Source organism: Syngnathus floridae, chromosome 3 (assembly GCF_059516105.1).
Source record: "Syngnathus floridae isolate MCC-2025c chromosome 3, RoL_Sflo_1.0, whole genome shotgun sequence".
Lineage (NCBI taxonomy): Eukaryota > Metazoa > Chordata > Actinopteri > Syngnathiformes > Syngnathidae > Syngnathus > Syngnathus floridae.
The window spans coordinates 22,415,453-22,434,793 of NC_142415.1; the positions used below are offsets into that span (position 1 = coordinate 22,415,453).

Below are 19,341 nucleotides of genomic sequence, written 5' to 3' on the forward strand. Positions count from 1 at the left end.
AAAAAGAATATTTGACCACAAAGTGAGCAGGCCAAAGATTTCTCTTTCTTTGTGGATTGTTAAACTTTCCGTTTGAGAGAAGAAGGCTTCGCCGCAAATTGAGCAGGCCAAAGGTTTTTCTCCTGCGTATATTTGCGCGTGCCTCGTTCAATATCCCTAAATGTAGAATCTTTAAGGTTTTTCTCCAGTGTGCGCTTTGGTGTGCGTCGCTAAACCGAGGAAGTGAACAGGCGAAAGGTTTCTCCTCCCCAGTATGTAGTATTTTGGCGTGTGTCCTTATTTGTCCTTTCCGAGTGAATCTTTGCGTGTGCGTTCTCGTGTGCAATTCCATTTGGAACTCACTGTTTTCCCACACTGTGAACATTCCGTGCTTTTGTTGTCATCAGTGTGACAAGTCACATGGCTTTGTGAGTGTTCATCTTCCTCAGTTTGGGGAGAGTGCGTGCGACGTCATGCCGTCGTCATCCGCCGCCAGTGGGGCGAAGAGGCCGTCTGCTCGTGCTCGTCCGTCACCTTCCGTTGAGTTTCTGCTACTTGTAAGCTCTGCCCTTCTGCTGTCATCCTCACTTCCATCTTTGTCTTCTTCACTCTTCAAGGGGCTAAAGGTCAAAGGCCGCTTGATGTCATCCAATTCCTCTTTAATGCAAGAACAATGTGGGCCCGCTTCCTCCTCAGTAAGGTGGAGAAGCGCTTCTTCTTCCTCCTCCTCCTCCTCAATGTGGGGAGACTCGGGCTCCCGTAGCTCGGGATGGAGAGCTTCACTGATATGTATCTGTGGGACGCAAGAAGACAAATACACATTGGCTTTTGACATCTTTTGGTCAGTGCATCAAACATCACTAGAGTGGGACGGTCCTCACGCACCTGCCATTCGTCACGGGCTCTCTGGGCTCATCGCCCGCCACGTTGCCCCTCGACCGAGGCAAACGCAATCAAGGCGGCGTGCGCTCCTCAATTAGCGTGCGCCTAATCACATGAAGGTGAAGCAGATGACCCAGCGGACGGCATCTTCAGATCGCACGTGTCCGCATTTAGCTCTCAGATGTCATTAAGCGGCCTGACGGATGGGAGGGATGGAGACTTCCTGTCTCTCGCTTGGGGCGAGGAGGGCAACCGTCACGCTCACGCTGTTCATTCCTTTTCTCAATTTGAGGATCCCCGTTTGGGCTCCGTTCCCAATTGACGTCGCACTTGAAAAATGACAATTGACCGGAACCAAGATTCAGAATGTTTTCCGCTTTTGGATGAGCGGCCGAGCTCCGATAAGTGGGTGGATGGGGCCGCTCCTCCCACCTGAGGAGCCCCGCCCCCACACCTTGAGCCGCAATGACAAATGAACGCCTCCTACACACACACACACACGCACACAGGTCTTATGCCAAGAGCGTCAGAAGCGTTGTCGATCATTCCCAAGAGGCTGCGTGGACACGAGGAAGCCAAAGCGAGCCCATCTTCAAACGTCTTCCGAGCGGGACTCCAAATAGACTGTAAGTAGCACAAACGTTCGATTGCTGTGCGAGCAACACCATTCGAGCTTATTTGGCGAGTTTTCACCATTATTTCAAAGGTCGAGCAGATAATAGGCAAGATTTATTTACAGCACCAAAACCGAAGCTCGCACGATTGTCATCACCAGCGCATAAATGAGCATTATTGTTTGGAGCTAAGAACGGGCCTTTTAGTTGTCATGTTTTGGTTTTCACGTTTTCAGCCGCAAATTGGCGCCTTTCCAACAATTGCGCTCTTTGCCGCTTTGGTGCCAACGCTCTCCCTCCTCCAGATGGACAGATGAACGAACGTTCAGCCAGATAGCAGAGGCAAGTGGGGGTCAGCGGCCCACACGTGGCCCTCCAGTCATCAAAATAAGAACCGTAAACATTTGGGTTTTCTAAACACCTTTCCTCTACTCCATGTTATGTACGATTCATTTTGAATTCGGGTGTTCCTTGTCATAGATGTGACTAGGGCGCGGTCCAGTCCGGCCCGGTGTTTGCGCCACGCACGGGCTTACGTTTTCCGTCCGCAGATGGCCGCGGCTTCCGGGAGCGTCTCCGGCAAGACGGCCGCTAAGGCCGGCGCCACCATCCTCTTCTCCCTCAAGAACGAAGTGGGCGGTCTGGTCAGGGCTCTCGGGACTTTCCAGGTAAAGCCGCCCGCCCTCGGAGACACGGCCGGCTGTCCAGCTGCTTTCTTTAGCTTGAGCCTTTGACGTGGGGTGGCAGGAAAAGCACGTCAATCTGGTTCACATCGAGTCGCGCAAGTCCAAGCGCAGAAATTCCGACTTTGAGATCTTCGTGGACTGCGACAGCGATCACCATCAGCTCAGAGAACTGACGCAGCTTCTGGCCCAGCACGCCGACGTGGTGGAGATCATGCCAGAGAGCCAACGCCATGCCGAGGACCGAGACCGGACTGCGGACGGTGGGCCCGTGCGGATCGTGCACCCAAACGGCCATACATATGTAGATTGATCGATTTGACTCGCACCACTCCAGCGTTGTTTTATAAACATCAGACAAAATGTGTTTTGAAGCGCCTCAAAGCAGAAAACGCTAACGTACACTTTTTTGCATCCATCAATGAGAAGTGCAAGTTCATCATCATCATCATCATAGACGAGCGAGCTCCTCTTGACCAAAACCAATCATGTTTCAAAAAAACCACACACACACACACACACACACACACACACTCACACACACACACACACACACACCAGATGCATTTGTTTCAGTGGGGCGGGCAGTTCCCTGGTTCCCCGAGAAGATTTCCGATCTGGATCTCTGCAAGCAGGTCCTGATGTACGGCTCCGACTTGGACGCCGACCATCCGGTTTGTTACGGCCAAAGTCACAAAGCCGACGAGGCAAATCCATCAAGGCAGAAGGCAAATGTGGTCGGTCTCTTTGTAGGGATTCAAGGACAGCGTTTACCGCAAACGAAGGAACTACTTTGCCGATTTGGCTCGCGGCTACAAACAGTAAGTTGCTACCTCTTTTTTTTCTCCTTCTCCTTCTTTGTGTTGCTTTTCAAAGCGGTGCTGCTAATGGTTCGCAGTGGCGAGCAGATCCCCCGTGTGGACTACACGGCGGAGGAGGTCCAGACCTGGGCTCGAGTCTTCCGGGAGCTCAACAAACTTTACCCCAGCCACGCCTGCAAGGAGTTTCTCAACAACCTTCCCCTGCTGGTCCAACACTGCAACTACAAGGAGGACAACATCCCCCAGCTGGAGGACGTCTCGCGCTTCCTCAAAGGTGCCCCGAGCGCAAAAACCAGACCAAAACGAGTCTTCGGCTCGACATGTCAGAGATGGTTGAGCCTGGAAGTTGTACGCAACAGACTTTTGAGCGCATTTTTGTCAAGGAAGCAACATCAATTGGGAGCCTAACATGCATGTTTTGTCCATTTTCTCGCACGCATGCACACTTTTAAAATGTCTAACGTGCACAAGTTAGTCTGTCGTAAAAGCAAACGGGCTGACGCAGGTCTGTGATGTGTAAAGATGGAAAACAATTTGAGTAGACCTTTGTTTGATTTTGTTAACATTACAGGCAGTTTGGAGTCTGGCGTTCACATTTTTGGGACTATTGAAGGCAGATATTGTGTGCGTGTGTGTGTGTGTGTGTGTGTGTGTGTGTGTGTGCGTGTGTGCGTGTGTGTGTCTAGAGCGCTCTGGTTTCAGCATCCGTCCAGTGTGGGGCTACTTGTCTCCCCGAGACTTCCTGGCAGGTTGTGACTTTTTCAAGCCTTTTAGATACGGCACCTCTTTGACGCAAATATCCCTGCCCGGGGCAGGTTTGGCCTTCCGCGTCTTCCACTGCACTCAGTACGTCCGGCACAGCTCAGACCCCTTTTACACACCCGAACCGTAAGTCCAAAGGCAGCGCACAAAAGCGCTCAGTGCGTGAGCCCTTTATTTCCATCCCGTTCCATGTGTGCTTGCACAAATGTGGGCCTTTGCTTCAAATTTGCTTTGGCTCAAACGTTGACCATGGCTTCCTCCTCCTCCTCATCATCTCTGATGTATACAAAACGACGTGACTTGAGTCAAAATCTGCAAATGGGCTTTGACTTTGACACAATTCATCGTTAGGCTAGTAACGTTTTTGTGCATGGTGGTCATCGTTTCCCTCGAGGGCCATCGTAACCGTCAACGTCGTATATATTATATATTAGAGTATACTGATGAATAGCTAGTTTTGAGATCAGAGACTAGTACAAAGTGTTTCGATATTTGAAAAAGATGAATGCTAACAAAGGTTGCTCGCAATCTCTCTATTTTTGAAAGTGAAAACAATTTGTAGTCGATGCACAATTTGTCTTTGCGGGCCACATAAACTCATTTGGTGGGCCGTATCCGGCCCCCGGGCCTCGATGGGCTAGTTGATGACTAAATTGCCTCTGAAAAACCTTTTCATTCTGGTCACTGAAGACGAAATGGTCTGAAAAAACTCGGTGGCTCTATTGGGCACTAACATGTAAAAAAAACAAAAACATACATGAGACTAACCCCAGACTATGAACCATCTCACTATGAGACTCTTCATTGTCTTGCGTAAAGAAGCAAGTTGGCTTCGTCCGGGACACAAAAGCCTCCTTGAGGTTTTGGGCACAACAGCTCGTTGTTGCTGACGTCTGTCTAAATGCTACGCTATCACGATGTGCTTTTTTGTTTTTGTGGCTGGCGTCGGCCGCCTGACCGCCTGCCTGGCCGCCCGACCGCCTGGCCGCCCGTCTGGCCGCCCGGCGCAGGGACACATGCCACGAGCTGCTGGGCCACGTGCCGCTGCTGGCCGAGCCCAGCTTCGCGCAGTTCTCGCAGGAGATGGGCTTAGCGTCGCTGGGGGCCGACGACGACACCGTGCGCAAACTGGCCACGGTGAGCGAGCGAGCGAGCGAGCCTAACGAGGCGCGGCGGCGCTGCGCTGCGCTGCGCTGCGCTGCGCGGCTCTTTCTCAACCTCTTTGCTTCAGTGCTACTTCTTCACGGTGGAGTTCGGACTGTGCAAGCAGGACGGACGACTTCGCGCCTACGGGGCTGGCCTGCTCTCGTCCGTGGGCGAGCTCAAGGTAGCGCCGAGGCCGCCGCCTACTTTCCGCTTTGCAAACCTTTTCCCATTTTTACCTATTTTTAAACGTAAATGTCAGCGATTTGTTTTTCATTCATTGGTTTGTATTGATACGCAATTAGTTTTGTACATTGTTATGGCCCGTGTGATTCTTAGTTTGTTGCGTTTTTTTTAAATCATGGCAATTGTAATTTTCAAGACTGAATCACTTCAATTCAGTTTTGTTATTATCGTTAGCTTGCCATTTAATTGATAGTTGGTCATCAGTGCAGTTTTGAATTAGTTTGCATTCCATTTTGCGATGTTGCTGCCCCTTGGCGGCCAAACCCAAAACGGGGGTGTCTGAATTCAGAAGGACGTTTTTGTTTGTTTGTTTGTTTTGCTCGTGTTTGTAATTTTGTGCGTGTGCGTCCTTTGCGGCGAGCACGCGCTGTCGGGCGAGGCCGAGGTGCGTCCCTTCGATCCTCGGCTGACGTGCGACGAGGAATGCGTCATCACCGCCTTCCAGAACGTCTACTTCGTCACCGAAACCTTCGACGACGCCAAGAGCAAAATGAGGTCGGGGAAAGAAAAAAAAATACGTTGAGTCCGCGAAATGTGTAAATAAGGCTTCCTACTTTAAACATATTTCGAAAGAACATTGTCGTAAGATTGGCCCTTCAAACTTAGAACAACAACCAAAATCTCCGGCTAAGCACCCAAGTTACTTGAACCTTGTAAAATGGTGAGCCTTTTTGCAACCGCTCGCTCGCAGGGAGTTTGCCAAGCGCATCCGCCGGCCCTTCTCGGTGCGCTACGACGCGTACACGCAGAGCGTGGCCGTGCTGAAGGACAGCGGCAGCATCCAAACGCTGCTCCGAGATCTGCGCCACGAGCTGGACGTGGTGGACGACGCCCTCAACAGGCTGGGCAGGCGCAGCGCAGCGCAGCGCCGCCCGCCGCCGCCGTCGCCCTGTGACGCGTGAGCGAGCTTGTGCTAAGGCCAGCCGGAGACGTTTCGTCGACATGAAATGAAGTCTTGGTTGAATGAACGCAATCATGATTTGTGACTCCAAAATGTTCTTAACTTTGTAGAAGGGAAAAAGGCCATTTTCTGAAAAAGGTCAACGCTATTCTCTGCTGATGAAAAAGAGCTAATGACGCCATTTGTGGTTTGTTCTGCAAGCGTCAATGTTGTCATGTTTGAAACATAAAATGAAGCTGGTATCAAGAGCTACTTGCGCAAATGCTTGTTATTAAGAGCGCCTTTGCTGACTTGACAGGTGTGACGAGCCCACTTTTGAGCAGCCCCAACATTTTGAACAGCTTTAGATTCATTTTGGTAACTGTCTTGATTTTAACAAGCAAAAATAAAATAAGAATAAAAACCAAACACAGGTTTTTCACAACAAAATACATGACAGCCAGTTTTGTGGGCGCTAAGACAAAAGGCGACCATGGTAGTTTTTGACAAAGCGCCAACACGCTGCTTGCTGCCAAAAAGGTTCGCTCGCTCGCTCGCTCACTTTCTCGCTCTCTCGCTCACCTTCCTTCCCTCCCTCCCTCCCTCCTTTCTTGGGTCTCCGCGACCGACTGTTGCAACACTGTGGCACTTGTGACGTAAGCGGCATTTTTGGGGGGGGGGGGGGGGGCAATTACGCGAAGACTCATTGTGGATGGATCGCGAGACTCCGGATAATAATTTCAACCATATGGAAATTGCTTATATGCATTTGAAGAGATCAAAACGCTGATCCTTGAGCTGCAATAGCTAGGCAGTGCATGATGGGAATCGTAGTCGGACCGGGCGGGACCGAGCTCTCGCCCAGCAGGCGGGCAGTCGGGGGCGGGTTCATACGTCACTTTGTTTTTGTCGCTTTGTTCGTTCGCTTGAGGCTTGACTCACACTTCATTGATTCAACACGCGCTTCTGCCACAGTATCAGCAAATGTGGGCTCAAAATGCATCCATAAATGGGAATAACGTGGCCCTAAGTGACATCAAACGAATCAATGTGTTGAAACGGGCAGAACTAGAGCGCGCTACTTTGGCTGTGCGTGCGTGCGTGCGTGCGTGCGAGCGTTGGAGGCGCGAGCACCTATCGCGGTGCAGTCTGGGAATTGTAGTCAGCGCAGTGTGTGTCCCGCGTTCCACATGGCCCATTTGCGCCTTTAAACACCTCCATTAACATTAACAGTCATAAGAAGATCTACGCAACCCCAGGTGACAATTTATACAGCACAGAAATCGAATACAATCGCGACAACTCGAGACGTGAAGCAGAAATGGGCGGAAGAGACGTCACCCACCCACGAGCCATTTGATTGGGAGAGGCGTGCCGGGAAACAGCCTGGCGTCGCAGCCCTTGGATTGGTGGGAGGGGAGGGGAGGGCCTGGTGGGAGGGAAGCGGGGGGGAGGGCCTGGTGGGAGGGTCCAGGGGACTAGCGGAGGAGGAGGAGAAGGACGGGGTCTCGGGGGAAGCTCCTCGCGTTGGGTGTTGTCTTCTTCTTGGAGTGTGGAGCCGTTCGTTTCGTTTCGTTGCCGTCCCGTTAAGTCAAGTCGTCTGCCAAATCTCTGTCAGCATGGGCGTCGAGGGCTGCACCAAATGCATCAAGTACCTGCTCTTCTTCTGCAACTTCATCTTCTGGGTGAGCGCTCCAACCATGGCACCGTGCGTGCCTGCGTGTCTTTTTTTTTTTTTTTTTTTTTATGGCCTCGTTGTGCCCCACCCGAGCACCCTGTTTTTCTTCTGCGGGCGCTCGACGCGCGTCAAGTCGAGTCGTTCGCTTCAGGGCCCGACGGAGCTTGCGAGGCTCCGGCCGGGCGGGCGGGCGGGCGGCCAGACGGCCGGCCAGCGCATGTACGTCAAATCCGCCACACCACAAGCGCGTGGAGCCCCGCAAAGCGAAACACAGGTTCCGTTGTCGAGGGGGTGCGAGACTTTGCTTTAGCCTGATTCACAAATTCCGCGTTTACGCCATTTAGCACATTTCAAATGTTGCACTCCGAGTCATCGTTTTGTCGACGGTTTGTGATCACGCGCGCGCCCGCCCGCCCGACTGCGCGAGTCTTGTCTTTCTCTGCGTGTGTTTATCAATTGGTGGTTTCCATCTGCCGCGCCAATTTTCTGTCTGTCAGCGTGAACGAGTGTGTCTTGTGTGGTGCTGCGTGCGCGTGCGACTGTGTTTTATTATATGTGAAGTGGATGTGTTTGATTGCGAGACGGTGTGTGTGTGTGTGTATTCTCGTTATTCGGTTCTAGCCTTGGCATCACACAAAATGCAATATTCCCCGTGACGACTACGCCGCCGCCACACACGTCTGGCCACGCCCACGATGTTAGATGTTGAAACATTTTGTGAGTCGAGAAATTTGATTGATACTCACACCAAAGTCCAGTCTATTTCAATAGGCTTAAATCACAGACAAGTGTCAGAGGCCTTCAAAATTGACCATTTTTCCTCAACATCCGCTGATCTGAACTCCCTAGAGGGAGGGAGGGAGGGAGGGCAAGGAAAAACTCCCAAAAACGACTGGGAAAGGAAAAAATGCAAATGACTGTGCAGAGGAACTCTATGCCATTCAACTTTGAAGCAGGACGAGTATTAGTTGATGGAGCTAGCATGTGCGGCTGTTTCATTTGCTCATGCCTCCGACTGGGACAACTTTGTGCTCTTGTGGTTCCGTTGCCATGTGGAGCCCACGCACACGAAAACATTGGAATAGTCATCTTTGGTCGTCACTGGGATTTTGTGGGTCTTCCCACTGAGTCAGAGTGAGTCCTTCTTTCCACACTGTGTGTTACTGCATGTGTGTGTGTGTGTTGGGTGTGTGAGAAAGGGAGAGAAAACATTTGTGAGTGTGTTTGATGTATTCATTTTGAATGAGCATGTGATTTTGGTGAGCAATTAAGCACGCTTTTTGTTAGTAATCCTGTAAGTGTGAGTGTGTGTGTGTGTGTGCGCACACTTGTGTTAGTGTCAAGTCCAATTGACGGATGCGTAATAAGAACGGAAATGAATGGTCGCTGATGACCGGGCGCTTTTGCAGGCCACTTTGCGCGCACATGGGAAGCTCAAGTGGTCCGGCGGGCGGGCGGGCGGGCTGATCTCGCGCTTGACGCCGGATGTCTTTATCTCTGGTCAATAGTGCAAGGAGCCAGCCGCCTTGAATGTCGGACATAAAAGTGAAACATTAACAAGAGAGACGGCCGCCAGAAGAACATGAAATGAAAGTCCAAATAATTGCAGAACGCACACGTACATGTGCCAAAAGGAAGGGCAACTTCAAGGCCCATTTTCATTTCATTTGCTGCCTTTCTTTCAACTCTTTCAAGTCAAATTTGAAGAGATTCCATTGATCGCTCGCCCCCATTTGTTCCTGGCATATTCACTTTTTTTTCCCCCACAAGTCTCTCAGTGATTTACAATTGAATTCTTTTTCCTTCCTTCCTTCCTTCCATCTGTTTTGGGAAGGCCAAAAGAAGGTTGCTTTTTCAATCTTTGCCGCGGCCCCCGAAAACGACGAGGGTCGTCGTCCTCTACCGTCCGTCACGAGCCGATATTTTCACCCGAATTCGGTTGGGGCAAACAAGTGGGCTCAAATGGGCAGGCCTTCCCGTAATGGCCGCCGCGTGTCCCGTGGCCACGCCTGACATTTGCCCATTGAGTGCTTCCGGGCAAACAAAAAAGGAGAGAGCAAATGGCGCACTTGTCTCCTTCTTGATTGTTACGGCTACATCCCCGCGGGGAGCCCGCTTTGGAACCAGCCCTAGTAAAAAAGCACCCATCGTTCGGCCGCCCTTCCTTCCCCTCCCGATTTTTGCTTTTGATCGCCAAGGAGCCTCGGATGGCAAAATGCGTCGCCCGCCCGTGTTGCAAGTTACAAACGTGCGCAAAACGCTTTGCATGCCCGTCCCACATTAAAGCTTTTAGCGTTATTAGCTCCGGTTTCCATAAATCACGGCCGGGTGGACGCTGAGAGAGAGAGAGAGAGGGTTAAGAGGTGGCCTCGCTATAGGGGGAGGGGAGGGATCCGAATGGGAAGCGGGAGGCCGGCCGCACCCCATCCCCCCGCATTCTCCTGAAACACAGCCCAGCTTGGTCATGTTTGAAGCAGCCGCGCTCCCATTGGCCAGCGCCGACGGCGGCTGGCTCGCCATTGGCGGAGCTCGGGCGTCTCGGGGGGTGTTTTCCCACCTTTCCACGCACGTTCGCTCCTATACCCCCCCCCACCCTTCCCAACCACCGCCGCGCTGTGGAATGTGCGAGCAACAGATGGTGAAGCAATCAGCATGTGTTCCACAAGCGTCGTGGACTTTGTGCCGCTTGGCGAAGAAACCAGCCGCTCGCTCGCTCGCTCGCCCGGGTGTTTCCAAAACTCCCGGAAGAAGCCAACTTGAAAAAGTAGAAAGGGACAGGCCAGCAAGTCGCACACACAGCAGCAACAGCCAAAAATTGCGCTGCTTACCCTTCAAAAGTTTTGGGCGCAATTTACATGATAACTTTGCTTTCTTGGGCCCATCATGGGACCCTTTTCAAAAAACAAAAATGGCAGAAAACACCAAACATGTAGTGGCTTTCTGCTCCATCCTTTACTGCCTCTGGTGCGTCTCTGCTCTGCTCTGCTCTGCTCTGCTCTGCTCTGCTCCGCTGTGCGTGCATGCGTTGGTCGCCACCGCCGTCGTCGTGCGGCCGCAGTTGCCGGGCGGCTTTCGCTCCGACGAGCGCCGCGTCGGCGTTTGCGCCGTCCCGGCGAAAGCAACGTACAATGCAACCTTTTTCACCACCTCCTTGATTGAAATTTCAGACACCGTCACACTTTTACTTTCTTTCAGCTGGCCGGCTGCGTGATTTTGGGCGTGGCCCTGTGGCTGCGTCACGACCCGCAGACCAGCAGCCTGCTGGAGATCAACTTTGAGGGACAGCAGGCGCCCGGCACCTTCTACATCAGTACGTCCGTCCGTCCGTCCTCCCCCCCTTTCTTTCTTGCTTCCCCCTTTACAGACAACACAACATAAAGCTGGCCCACACTCGTGGTCAGTTGGCACCTTTCACACACTCTTTCAAAATGAAAACTGCTTGAAATATGCCCCCGATATTTTGACTTTACAGGAAGCTTGAACTGGATCAGAAACAGAACAACCCAATTGAAGGGGGAAAGCTCCAAAGTAAAGAAATATGAGGAGAGCACATCCATAGTTTTGTATGATCATTGGTGACTGGATTGTATTTCTGGAGCTCACACTTGGTGCCCTTCTTGTGTCTCCCTCCCTCTTCTTCACTTCTTGAGGGGAGTGACGACATGGCTATTTTGATCCATTTTCCTTTTTTATAAGGGACGTGTTGAAAATTCAATCAATAAAAGGCCCGGATGCCTTTTCAACGGACCAGGCGGGCCGGAGCCAAGAGAGCAACATGCGTTTGACGCCCGGCCGGCCCCGTGGGTGCAAAGCCCCGCCTCCAGCGGAGTCCGCCTCAAATGGACATCAACTATTGATGGAGACAAACGTGACATCCACACGCTCACTCACGTGAAAGGCGTCCAGAGCGCCAGCCTTTGAAAGCATCCGGCTTTCACGCAACTTTTGACCACCGCCGTCAGCGACAAGCCCGGCCGGCGCCAGGCAAATTCACACAACGGCCCGCCACCGGCAAAGGCGCCAGCCGCATTGTGACTTTGAGGCTCCAGCTCCATGGGTCCGTTTGACAGCCGGCCGCTCGTTCGCTCGCTCGTCTGAGCAGGTTTACCCCATTTGAGCCTTTGGGGCATTCTAAACGAAGCAAGCTCTCCCTGATGCCCTTCTGACTCCGCTGACTGCCGCGAGTTATAGGGTTAGCGCCACTGGGACGCGGCCGGCAAGAATTTGGTGGCTTGCTGTGATTGTGACACGTAATGCCCCCCCCCCCCAAAGAAGGACTTTTCTTTTAGTCATTTCTGTCGTGATGGAGGAAAGGCCTCGGCCGTGATGTCGTCGCCCATTTAGGGAAAGCCAAGGAGCGAAGAAAAGGCCTCCCTCGTCGGTGTCGGAAAAAATTCCTCACTGGCCGGTCGGCCGGCCGCACCCCTCCCCCTCACTCCTCCCTTTCTTCCCCATCTGCTGGTGGTTAGCATGCGAGTCACGCTGTCTCGCGCCTCGATTTCTTTTCTTTTTTTTTCTTCCCCTTTCTCCTTCTATTTCCTTCCCTTCAGCCAAAAGGCCCCTCCTCCTCGTCGCCTGGAAATGATCACAGTGGAAGCTTGGCACATCTGCGGCGCCCAAGTAGTCTGTCTGTCCGTCCGTCCGTCCGTCCCCATGTTAGCGGTCCAGGAGATAGACGGCTCCCGCTCCAACATTTGATGAGTCACAAATTCCTCTTGTCATTTCCTGCGCAGAGCCGCCACTTTGAGGCTTTTGGCCAACCTCTCGAGAGAATTGGGTCACGCGCTCAGAGCACTTTGCTCGCCTCGTTAGTGGCGACGGGGGAGGAAAACAAAAGTCAATATGCTTTAGAACCGTGGAGGATGTCAAAACTGTGGCAGAGCGATACAAAGGAAGAAGGAAAGCACCTCACTCCCCCTTTGAATTGATTTGGTCTGTAGCCTTCAATGAAAAGCAAAAACTGACGCTTATGCTAGCCGTCCGTCCGATTTCAAAACTTTCACGTCATGTGACTCGTTTGTGTTGATAACGGCGTCCTGTTAAAAGATGCCCGCTTTCGGCGGAGGGAGGCAAAGTGAACGTCAAGCAAAGATGTCTTCCAAAAAAAAAAAAAAGGACAAAGAGACGCCCGCCTGCCCGCGGCGTGGAATAGCAACTGGCAAGCAAGGGAGGAACGCTCTGGCCAAGTCAATTTTCTGTGGACTAGCTCGATTTATTTTCGAGCGGCAAAAACACATCCAGGAATGATGAACCAGGCTAAAAAGTGAACATCTGTTTTCAAAATAAAGGCCAGGACAGGAAACGGAAAGCGGCAGAGGCAAAGGCCTCTCTCTCGCATTGTGTCCTGTAACAATGGCGGTCGGGCGGTCGAGCTAATTGGGGCTAGCGCAGCACATCTGGAGGCGACATCAAGCGCCGACATTATTTGCCAACGTTGCAGGTTCAATCTCAAGTTGAAGACTTTTTTGGTTGACGACGAGCCTCCATCTTTGCTCTTTGCTCTAGCACGAGCTAGCAGAATTAGCCACGGGCCAACTTCTCTGTCACACCACGTGAGATCTGGCCTTGGCCGATTGGCGTAGATGATGGCGGCGGCGGCGGCAGGCGGGCGATTAAATCAAGCTGGACAGGAAAGGACGCTTAAGGGAAATGGAATTACGGCAGCTATGAAAGATGGCGGCCGGCTGGGCGGGCTGGCTTTTGGCCAAGGTATTGATTTAGAAATGCGCATTAGCGCGAGTGGCTCTGCGGACGGAGCGGGGATGCCGGGCCGCAATTGAATTACACGCCTGACGAGGCCGGCTAATGACGACGAAGATGACGATGATGATGGCGGCGGCCCGGCCTCCGCTTCCAACCGCAGTGACATCATCGCAACGCGTACGAGTTGCATTTGATTCAAGAGAAGGGCAAACCTGTCTGCTTTCAAGCATCATCATCGCTCGCTCAGTCACTTCCTGTTCCATTTGGGATTTCTTTGCTGAGAGAGGGACAGGGCTGAAAATGTCACCCCGTCCGTCCGTCCGTCCGTCAGCAGAGAGAGAACCAAGGGACTGCCCCGGAAATCAATTCTTTGAACTTCCTTCCTTGAAAGTCTTCTCATGCTAATAGCCAGCATTTGGATTCATTAGGCAAAGAAACATCTCTTGTCTCAGCTCAAATATTGTTTTTCAGGCGTGCACATTCTGATTGCGGTGGGCGCGGTGATGATGGTGGTGGGTTTCCTGGGATGCTACGGCGCCATCCAGGAGTCGCAATGCCTGCTGGGAACGGTCAGTCGCCCGCCCGCCGCCGCCGCCACCAGAGCCGGACGGCGGCGTCCGTGTTTACGCTGTGCTGTGGTGCTCTTGTTCAGTTCTTTGCCTGCCTGGTCATCCTGTTCGCCTGCGAAGTGGCTGCCGGAATCTGGGGCTTCATGCACAAAGACACTGTAAGGCCACATGAGCTTTTTGGGGGCATAGATTGCATGACGGTAACTTGGGGGGGCACATAAAATGATTCGGTGTGCCGTATCTGGCCCCCGGCCGGCCTCGGCTTTGACACCAATGCTCTGATGCGAGCAAGCCTTTTTGACTGCGGAGCAGGTTTCCAAGGAGATGATCAACTTCTACGACTCCATCTACGACAAAGCCATGACGCAGAGCGTCACCGCTGACTCGGAGAAGAAGAGGGCGGCGGCCTCCGTGCTCAAAGTTTTTCACGAGACGGTACGAACATGAGCGCCGATCCATCCGTCCGTCCGTCCGTCGTATCGCAATGTTCGATTTGTCACATTCGAATGTGAACCTTGCCACGTTTGGGCGCGATAACATCACGCCCAAATGTCAAATGAGCCAAGTTCAAGTGCCTTGCTAAAAACAGAACAATGATAGAGTGAAGTATTTTTTTTCCCAGAATGGGGGGGGGGAGCATCCGCTTGATTTTGTTTTTTTTTTCTTTCTAGCTGAGCTGCTGTGGCAAAGGTCAAGGCACGTCCATTCTGACGCAATTCACCGACATGCTGGGCGTCACCGACCTCTGTCCTAGCTCCGGAACCTCCATCGTGAGTCCACTCCAAGTTTGAAGTTCCCTACACAAGTTGGACCGTTGTTTATTCTTTCTTTCATTCATTTTGAGGCTTTTTCATTTTGCTGGTGAATTTTTAAAATCCATTTGTCTTGAGCTGGGATGTGGCTAATGTACTTTTGTTTTTTGCATTCCATTTTTTACACCTGAGCGTATTTCTTATTGCTTTTTGACTGACATGGTTGTATTTTAAAAGCATTCCTTTTTGAAGTTAACGTCCAACTTTCAATATATTGTCATATATTGTTTGATTTCTTTTTCATTTTTTTCCCTTGGGACTGATGTTGTCACTTTCATTGTTTGGGGGGGCGGTCTTGTAGAGCTGCCACAACCGCATCACCGAGCTGTTCTCCGACAAAATCTACCTGATCGGCATCTTCGCCCTGGTGGTCGCCATCATCATGGTAAGTGAAGCGTCGCCGTGCGGGCGGGCGGGCGGGCAAGCCCCGGTAACAACGTTTTGTGCATACGTGCGCAGATCTTCGAGATGATCTTCAGCATGGTCCTGTGCTGCGGCATCCGCAACAGTCCCGTCTACTAGTCCTAGCCGGCGTTCCTCTGCCGCATTTAGCTTGCTGGATTCCCGCATGGTGGCGTTTTGGTGGCGCCCGTCCGTCTTTTATTCCCCCGCGCTGGAGCCCACCTAACCCCGAGCCGACCTAACCCACCCCCGTGTAGCTACGCAACAGTATATCTATCCTCTTTTTGAAAGCACAACCCGGGTGCCCTCCTCTGGCAGAAAGAAACTGCAGTTTGAAACGCTTCTTTCGCAAAAATGTACAAGCGAGCGTCGCTTGAGAATCTCTCCTTCCTTCCTTCCTTCCTTCACTGTTCTCGAGTCATCAGCGACAGAACATGGGTTTCACCACAAACACCAGTTTGGGACCAATAAGCGGAGAAAAGGAGCAAGCCTTTTCGCTCGAGACTTTACTTTTGGTATTCACAAATAATCTGACAATGATTTGCGAGTCCATTTTTGCCCCAGTTGAGGAGGGCACATGGGTTGTTGATAACATGTTGAAGTTGTTTTTGCCCCCCCCCTTCCCCTCCCCCCACTGTTGGATGTATAAACTGTGTGTAAATATATATATATATAGATATTAACCGTGCTTTTTGAGCGCATGGATGTAACCGCGCACTGCCGTATGTTGGCGCTTTGTCCGCCACGTTCACTCGCTTCCTGTCTCACTTTTTGGGAAAGCTGGAACCAAAGTCTGGATGCTGTCCGCCGCATGTTTACATGCGTTAAAAAATTGGAGGGAAAAAAAAAATCAAAAATCAAAAACGCAAACGACGCTCTTACAATGATGAAGTCGATCGGTGGAAGCGTCAGGCACGGGTGTCCAAAAACCTTTTGTCGTTCCAAAAAGAAAGTTGATCAGAATTCCCCAAAAGAAAATAGTAACTCCATTCTTTTTCTGTGAACGACACTTAACTTGCCTGCACTGGCAAAATGAAAACAAAAACCACGTCAGCTTACAAAATGTGTACTTTGTCGGCGATAACGATAAATCGGATGTTCTATAAACGAGCGGCAAAATGCCAACGACATACTAAAATAGTCCATTTTTTGTTGCACAGCGAGCCCAGCTTCACTCACGTTGGCGGTGTCCAAATATTTGTGCCCGGCCCGCCAGGTAGGATTTTGAAAAATATGAAGTCAACGTTCAAAATGATTGTTGTTTGTACAATTACACATAGCGCCTCATTTGAAAAGTTGCGTCTGCCGGATGGTTTGTAAAGTAGACCAAGGTTACGAATAAAAGCAAACGTCAAGAGCAAAAACGTTGTAATTCGGAGATTTGGACCACCACATATGTTTCGCAATTCTAAAAGCTAAAGAAACAAAGTCCAAACGATGACAACTGTTGATTTGTGCTTTCAGAACACTCGTCGTGGCATACGTCTTTAGCACGTTGAACAAAAGTGCAACTTTTTGGAATCCAAACAAAAAAGTGCTGATGTGATCAAATGTCACCTTTACAAAATCCCTTTGGAAAATACTGCCACAAGATGATGATGACGACGATTTTTTTTTACTCAGCGATAAGACCAAACAATCGGCTTGACAAAACAAAACACCCGCATCGCTGTTACGCTGAAGCAAAACAAGGTCGTATTGCTGACTGCTGTAAGATATTTGCTAACCGTAACGTAAGCGCTGTTTGCCCTTTTTGTTTTTTTCCTTTCTCTCTTTCGAACGCTTCGCCAGCACCGCCCCCATTCTGTAAAAGTGGTGAAATGGTTTTACATGCGATAAAGGCTTAATGAAGGATTACACTGAAAAGAAAAGAAGAGCAAAGTTACCGTCACGTGAAGCGTGGATGGTTTTTTTGTTTTTGTTTGTTTGTTTGTTTGTTTTCTGCATCGATATCTTAGCTGCAACGCATGTTGCCCTTTGGATGCCCCTGCCTGAAAGTTGACATTCGACTCGCGTTCTAAACAGATTGGACGAATGAAAATGCTATCATCGACGTGTTAGCTTGGCGCTGAAAGCCATCATCGCTAATGTTGCTCACCGGTCGGTTCCGTCCGTCCGTCCGTCCGTCAGTCACCCTTAATGAGCCGAGCCGAGCCAAGCCTAGCCTAGCCGAGCCGAGCCGCCGACCAAGCGGACCACGGCCACGTCCTCCTCCTCAAAGTGTCTCGTCGTCGTCCACGTCGTTGTTATCGTATTTACACTCCAATGTACTAATTAATTAGCAGAGGCCTCGTTTTTCCTTTGTCCGGTACGTCGTGGAGGAAAGGGTGAGGCTGTGGGCGGGGCCACTAGGCTCTCTGATTGGCTGCCGCCAGCCCACAGGCCCCTCCCACTGCCGACCCGTTCCTGTTTGCCCGAGTATATGAGGGATTAAATGTCTTTTACAGAGAAACTTGGCCATTGTGTGCTTATTTGATTGAAAATGTTGCTGTTCCACGATGGACGCCCCTCATTCGGACTGAAGCGGTCGCCAGGGCGCACTTCAACAAACAAACAAGTATTGTACGGGCAATTTGTCGCGCCCTACCTAGCGTGCATGTTCTTGGGAGAACACGCGGACTCCGTACAGGAAGGCCGGAGCCGGAATCAAACCCGCTCCCCTCCCCTCCTCTGAGGCACACGCACAATGCCGCCTCTACTTTATTCTTGTGCGCATAAATCATTTGTCACATTAGGGTCTCCAAAACACCAGAAAAGTATTCACTGAGGTCAGGAAAAGTTGCTAAGATTTATCAGTAGCCGCTTTTGACCCAAAAAACCCAAATCCCCCAAGAAGACAGTCAAGTGGTGGTTTCAGCTACAACTGTCTTGACTTGCAAGTTTTTGGGAGACACAAGCTCACACTCAAGTCAAGTTTTTGATCTGAGATGCGCCAAAATTCCGAGATTTGAGTGCGCATCAAGCTGCCGCCACCAGATGGCGGCAGCGCACTTCTCAGCGGCCAGTCAGCATCAATTCACATCGGTTCCCTTGCAAAGAAACGACAACACCAGTTGGTGGTGCTCATGCACCCTTAAAGGAGACGTTAAGTCCAAAATGTTCTGGACGGTTGCAAGTGAAGTTGGATGAGGCCCCACTTGTCTAAACATGCCATTCTTTTTGAATGAATACTATAATATATGTCTTGAAATGTGTTCCTCTCACTTGGCAAAGGCGCCAACGGCCGTCGGAGCAAACGTGCGGCAGGTGTTGATGAGATCCCACAAAAATGTGATGACGCTAATCGTCTATGACGTTTTGCAATTTGTGTTAGCATTAAGCTAGCAGAGGCTATTTGCTTGTTTGAAATACACAAATGAACAATTGCACTTTTGCGGTGCCCAGAACTCAAGTTTGCACCCGCAAGTCAAAAAAGAAGAAAAAAATGAAGTGCCCCCATGCCAGCTCACACAGTATCATGAGAAAGTCCCAAGTCGGCTCGCTCGTATCTCAAGGCGCCAAATTTGCTCTTTGCGCGTTTAGAGCCGCATCGATTGAAGGCTTGGCCACTTCTGACTTGACGTGCTGCCTCCGAATTCGCTCACTGTTCCGGAATGTTCTGATAATCCCGTCAGCCAGGCCACTGCCGTTCCTCCTTGCAGGGGAACCGGGGAAGCAGACGAGGAGGCGGAGCTACAACACCCAACACGACACACTTTGACTCAACAACAACACTGTGCTTTTACACTGGTGGCAGATGTGTGTGTGTATGCGTGTGTGCGCGTGCGTGTGTGCCTGCGTGTGTAGATTCAGGGGTCACGACCTCGTTACTAAGCACTAATGTGAAACACGTTGGGAAGGCTGAAGGAGGAGTCGGCAAAACGACACTATCACACCGTGAAAGTACACGACAGAATCTATCAGAAAAACTAAAGTACACAGCAAAGTACACGACCCGGTGTTGTTACACAATGTTTAGTGGAGGCCACTACATGACACAAAAATACACAAAAGGCTACAATGCACATTGAAGAGCATTACTGTTAGGTTACACAAGGGTTGAGGCTCCACTTTACGGGTACGCGAGGGAGCGAGGGACATGAGGGAGGGCACACAAAAGCAGACAAGAGTCCACAGGTCAGCGCGCACCTTCTACAGGTGGTCTGCCCATCGGCTCGGCTCGGCTCG

At 51.1% G+C, this 19,341-nt stretch overlaps 2 protein-coding genes across 3 annotated transcripts; both read left to right on the top strand.

Moving 5' to 3' along the window:
- Window positions 1–2,006: 2,006 nt before the first annotated feature.
- Window positions 2,007–6,475, top strand: LOC148401169 (tryptophan 5-hydroxylase 1-like). The gene is made up of 11 exons (XM_088370577.1): window positions 2,007–2,143; window positions 2,223–2,421; window positions 2,720–2,832; window positions 2,912–2,979; window positions 3,057–3,253; window positions 3,666–3,728; window positions 3,795–3,867; window positions 4,752–4,878; window positions 4,973–5,068; window positions 5,492–5,625; window positions 5,822–6,475. Exons 1-11 carry the CDS (start codon window positions 2,027–2,029, stop codon window positions 6,030–6,032), a joined length of 1,398 nt encoding a protein of 465 aa, XP_088226703.1. The 5' UTR covers window positions 2,007–2,026; the 3' UTR covers window positions 6,033–6,475.
- Window positions 6,476–7,488: 1,013 nt separating this feature from the next.
- Window positions 7,489–17,626, top strand: LOC148401170 (CD81 protein-like). 2 transcript variants are annotated; one of them, XM_088370569.1, is made up of 8 exons: window positions 7,489–7,695; window positions 10,884–10,998; window positions 13,863–13,960; window positions 14,044–14,118; window positions 14,273–14,395; window positions 14,632–14,730; window positions 15,074–15,157; window positions 15,232–17,626. In XM_088370569.1, exons 1-8 carry the CDS (start codon window positions 7,630–7,632, stop codon window positions 15,292–15,294), a joined length of 723 nt encoding a protein of 240 aa, XP_088226695.1. In that variant the 5' UTR covers window positions 7,489–7,629; the 3' UTR covers window positions 15,295–17,626. The 2 variants fall into 2 exon arrangements, with proteins under 2 accessions (XP_088226695.1, XP_088226694.1); XM_088370568.1 differs by lacking the exon at window positions 10,884–10,998 and having other exon boundaries at window positions 7,493–7,695.
- The last annotated feature ends 1,715 nt before the right edge of the window (window positions 17,627–19,341 follow it).

What these genes read in the sequence shown, in the direction of transcription:
- LOC148401169 (XM_088370577.1), top strand. Translation starts at nt 2,027, where the DNA reads ATGGCCGCGGCTTCCGGGAGCGTCTCCGGCAAGACGGCCGCTAAGGCC. An exon ending in GGGCTCTCGGGACTTTCCAG is followed by an intron (nt 2,144 to 2,222) that starts GTAAAGCCGCCC and finishes GTGGGGTGGCAG; the next exon opens with GAAAAGCACGTCAATCTGGT. An exon ending in TTGGCTCGCGGCTACAAACA is followed by an intron (nt 2,980 to 3,056) that starts GTAAGTTGCTAC and finishes AATGGTTCGCAG; the next exon opens with TGGCGAGCAGATCCCCCGTG.
- LOC148401170 (XM_088370569.1), top strand. Translation starts at nt 7,630, where the DNA reads ATGGGCGTCGAGGGCTGCACCAAATGCATCAAGTACCTGCTCTTCTTC. An exon ending in TCTGCAACTTCATCTTCTGG is followed by an intron (nt 7,696 to 10,883) that starts GTGAGCGCTCCA and finishes ACTTTCTTTCAG; the next exon opens with CTGGCCGGCTGCGTGATTTT. An exon ending in TGGTGGTCGCCATCATCATG is followed by an intron (nt 15,158 to 15,231) that starts GTAAGTGAAGCG and finishes ATACGTGCGCAG; the next exon opens with ATCTTCGAGATGATCTTCAG.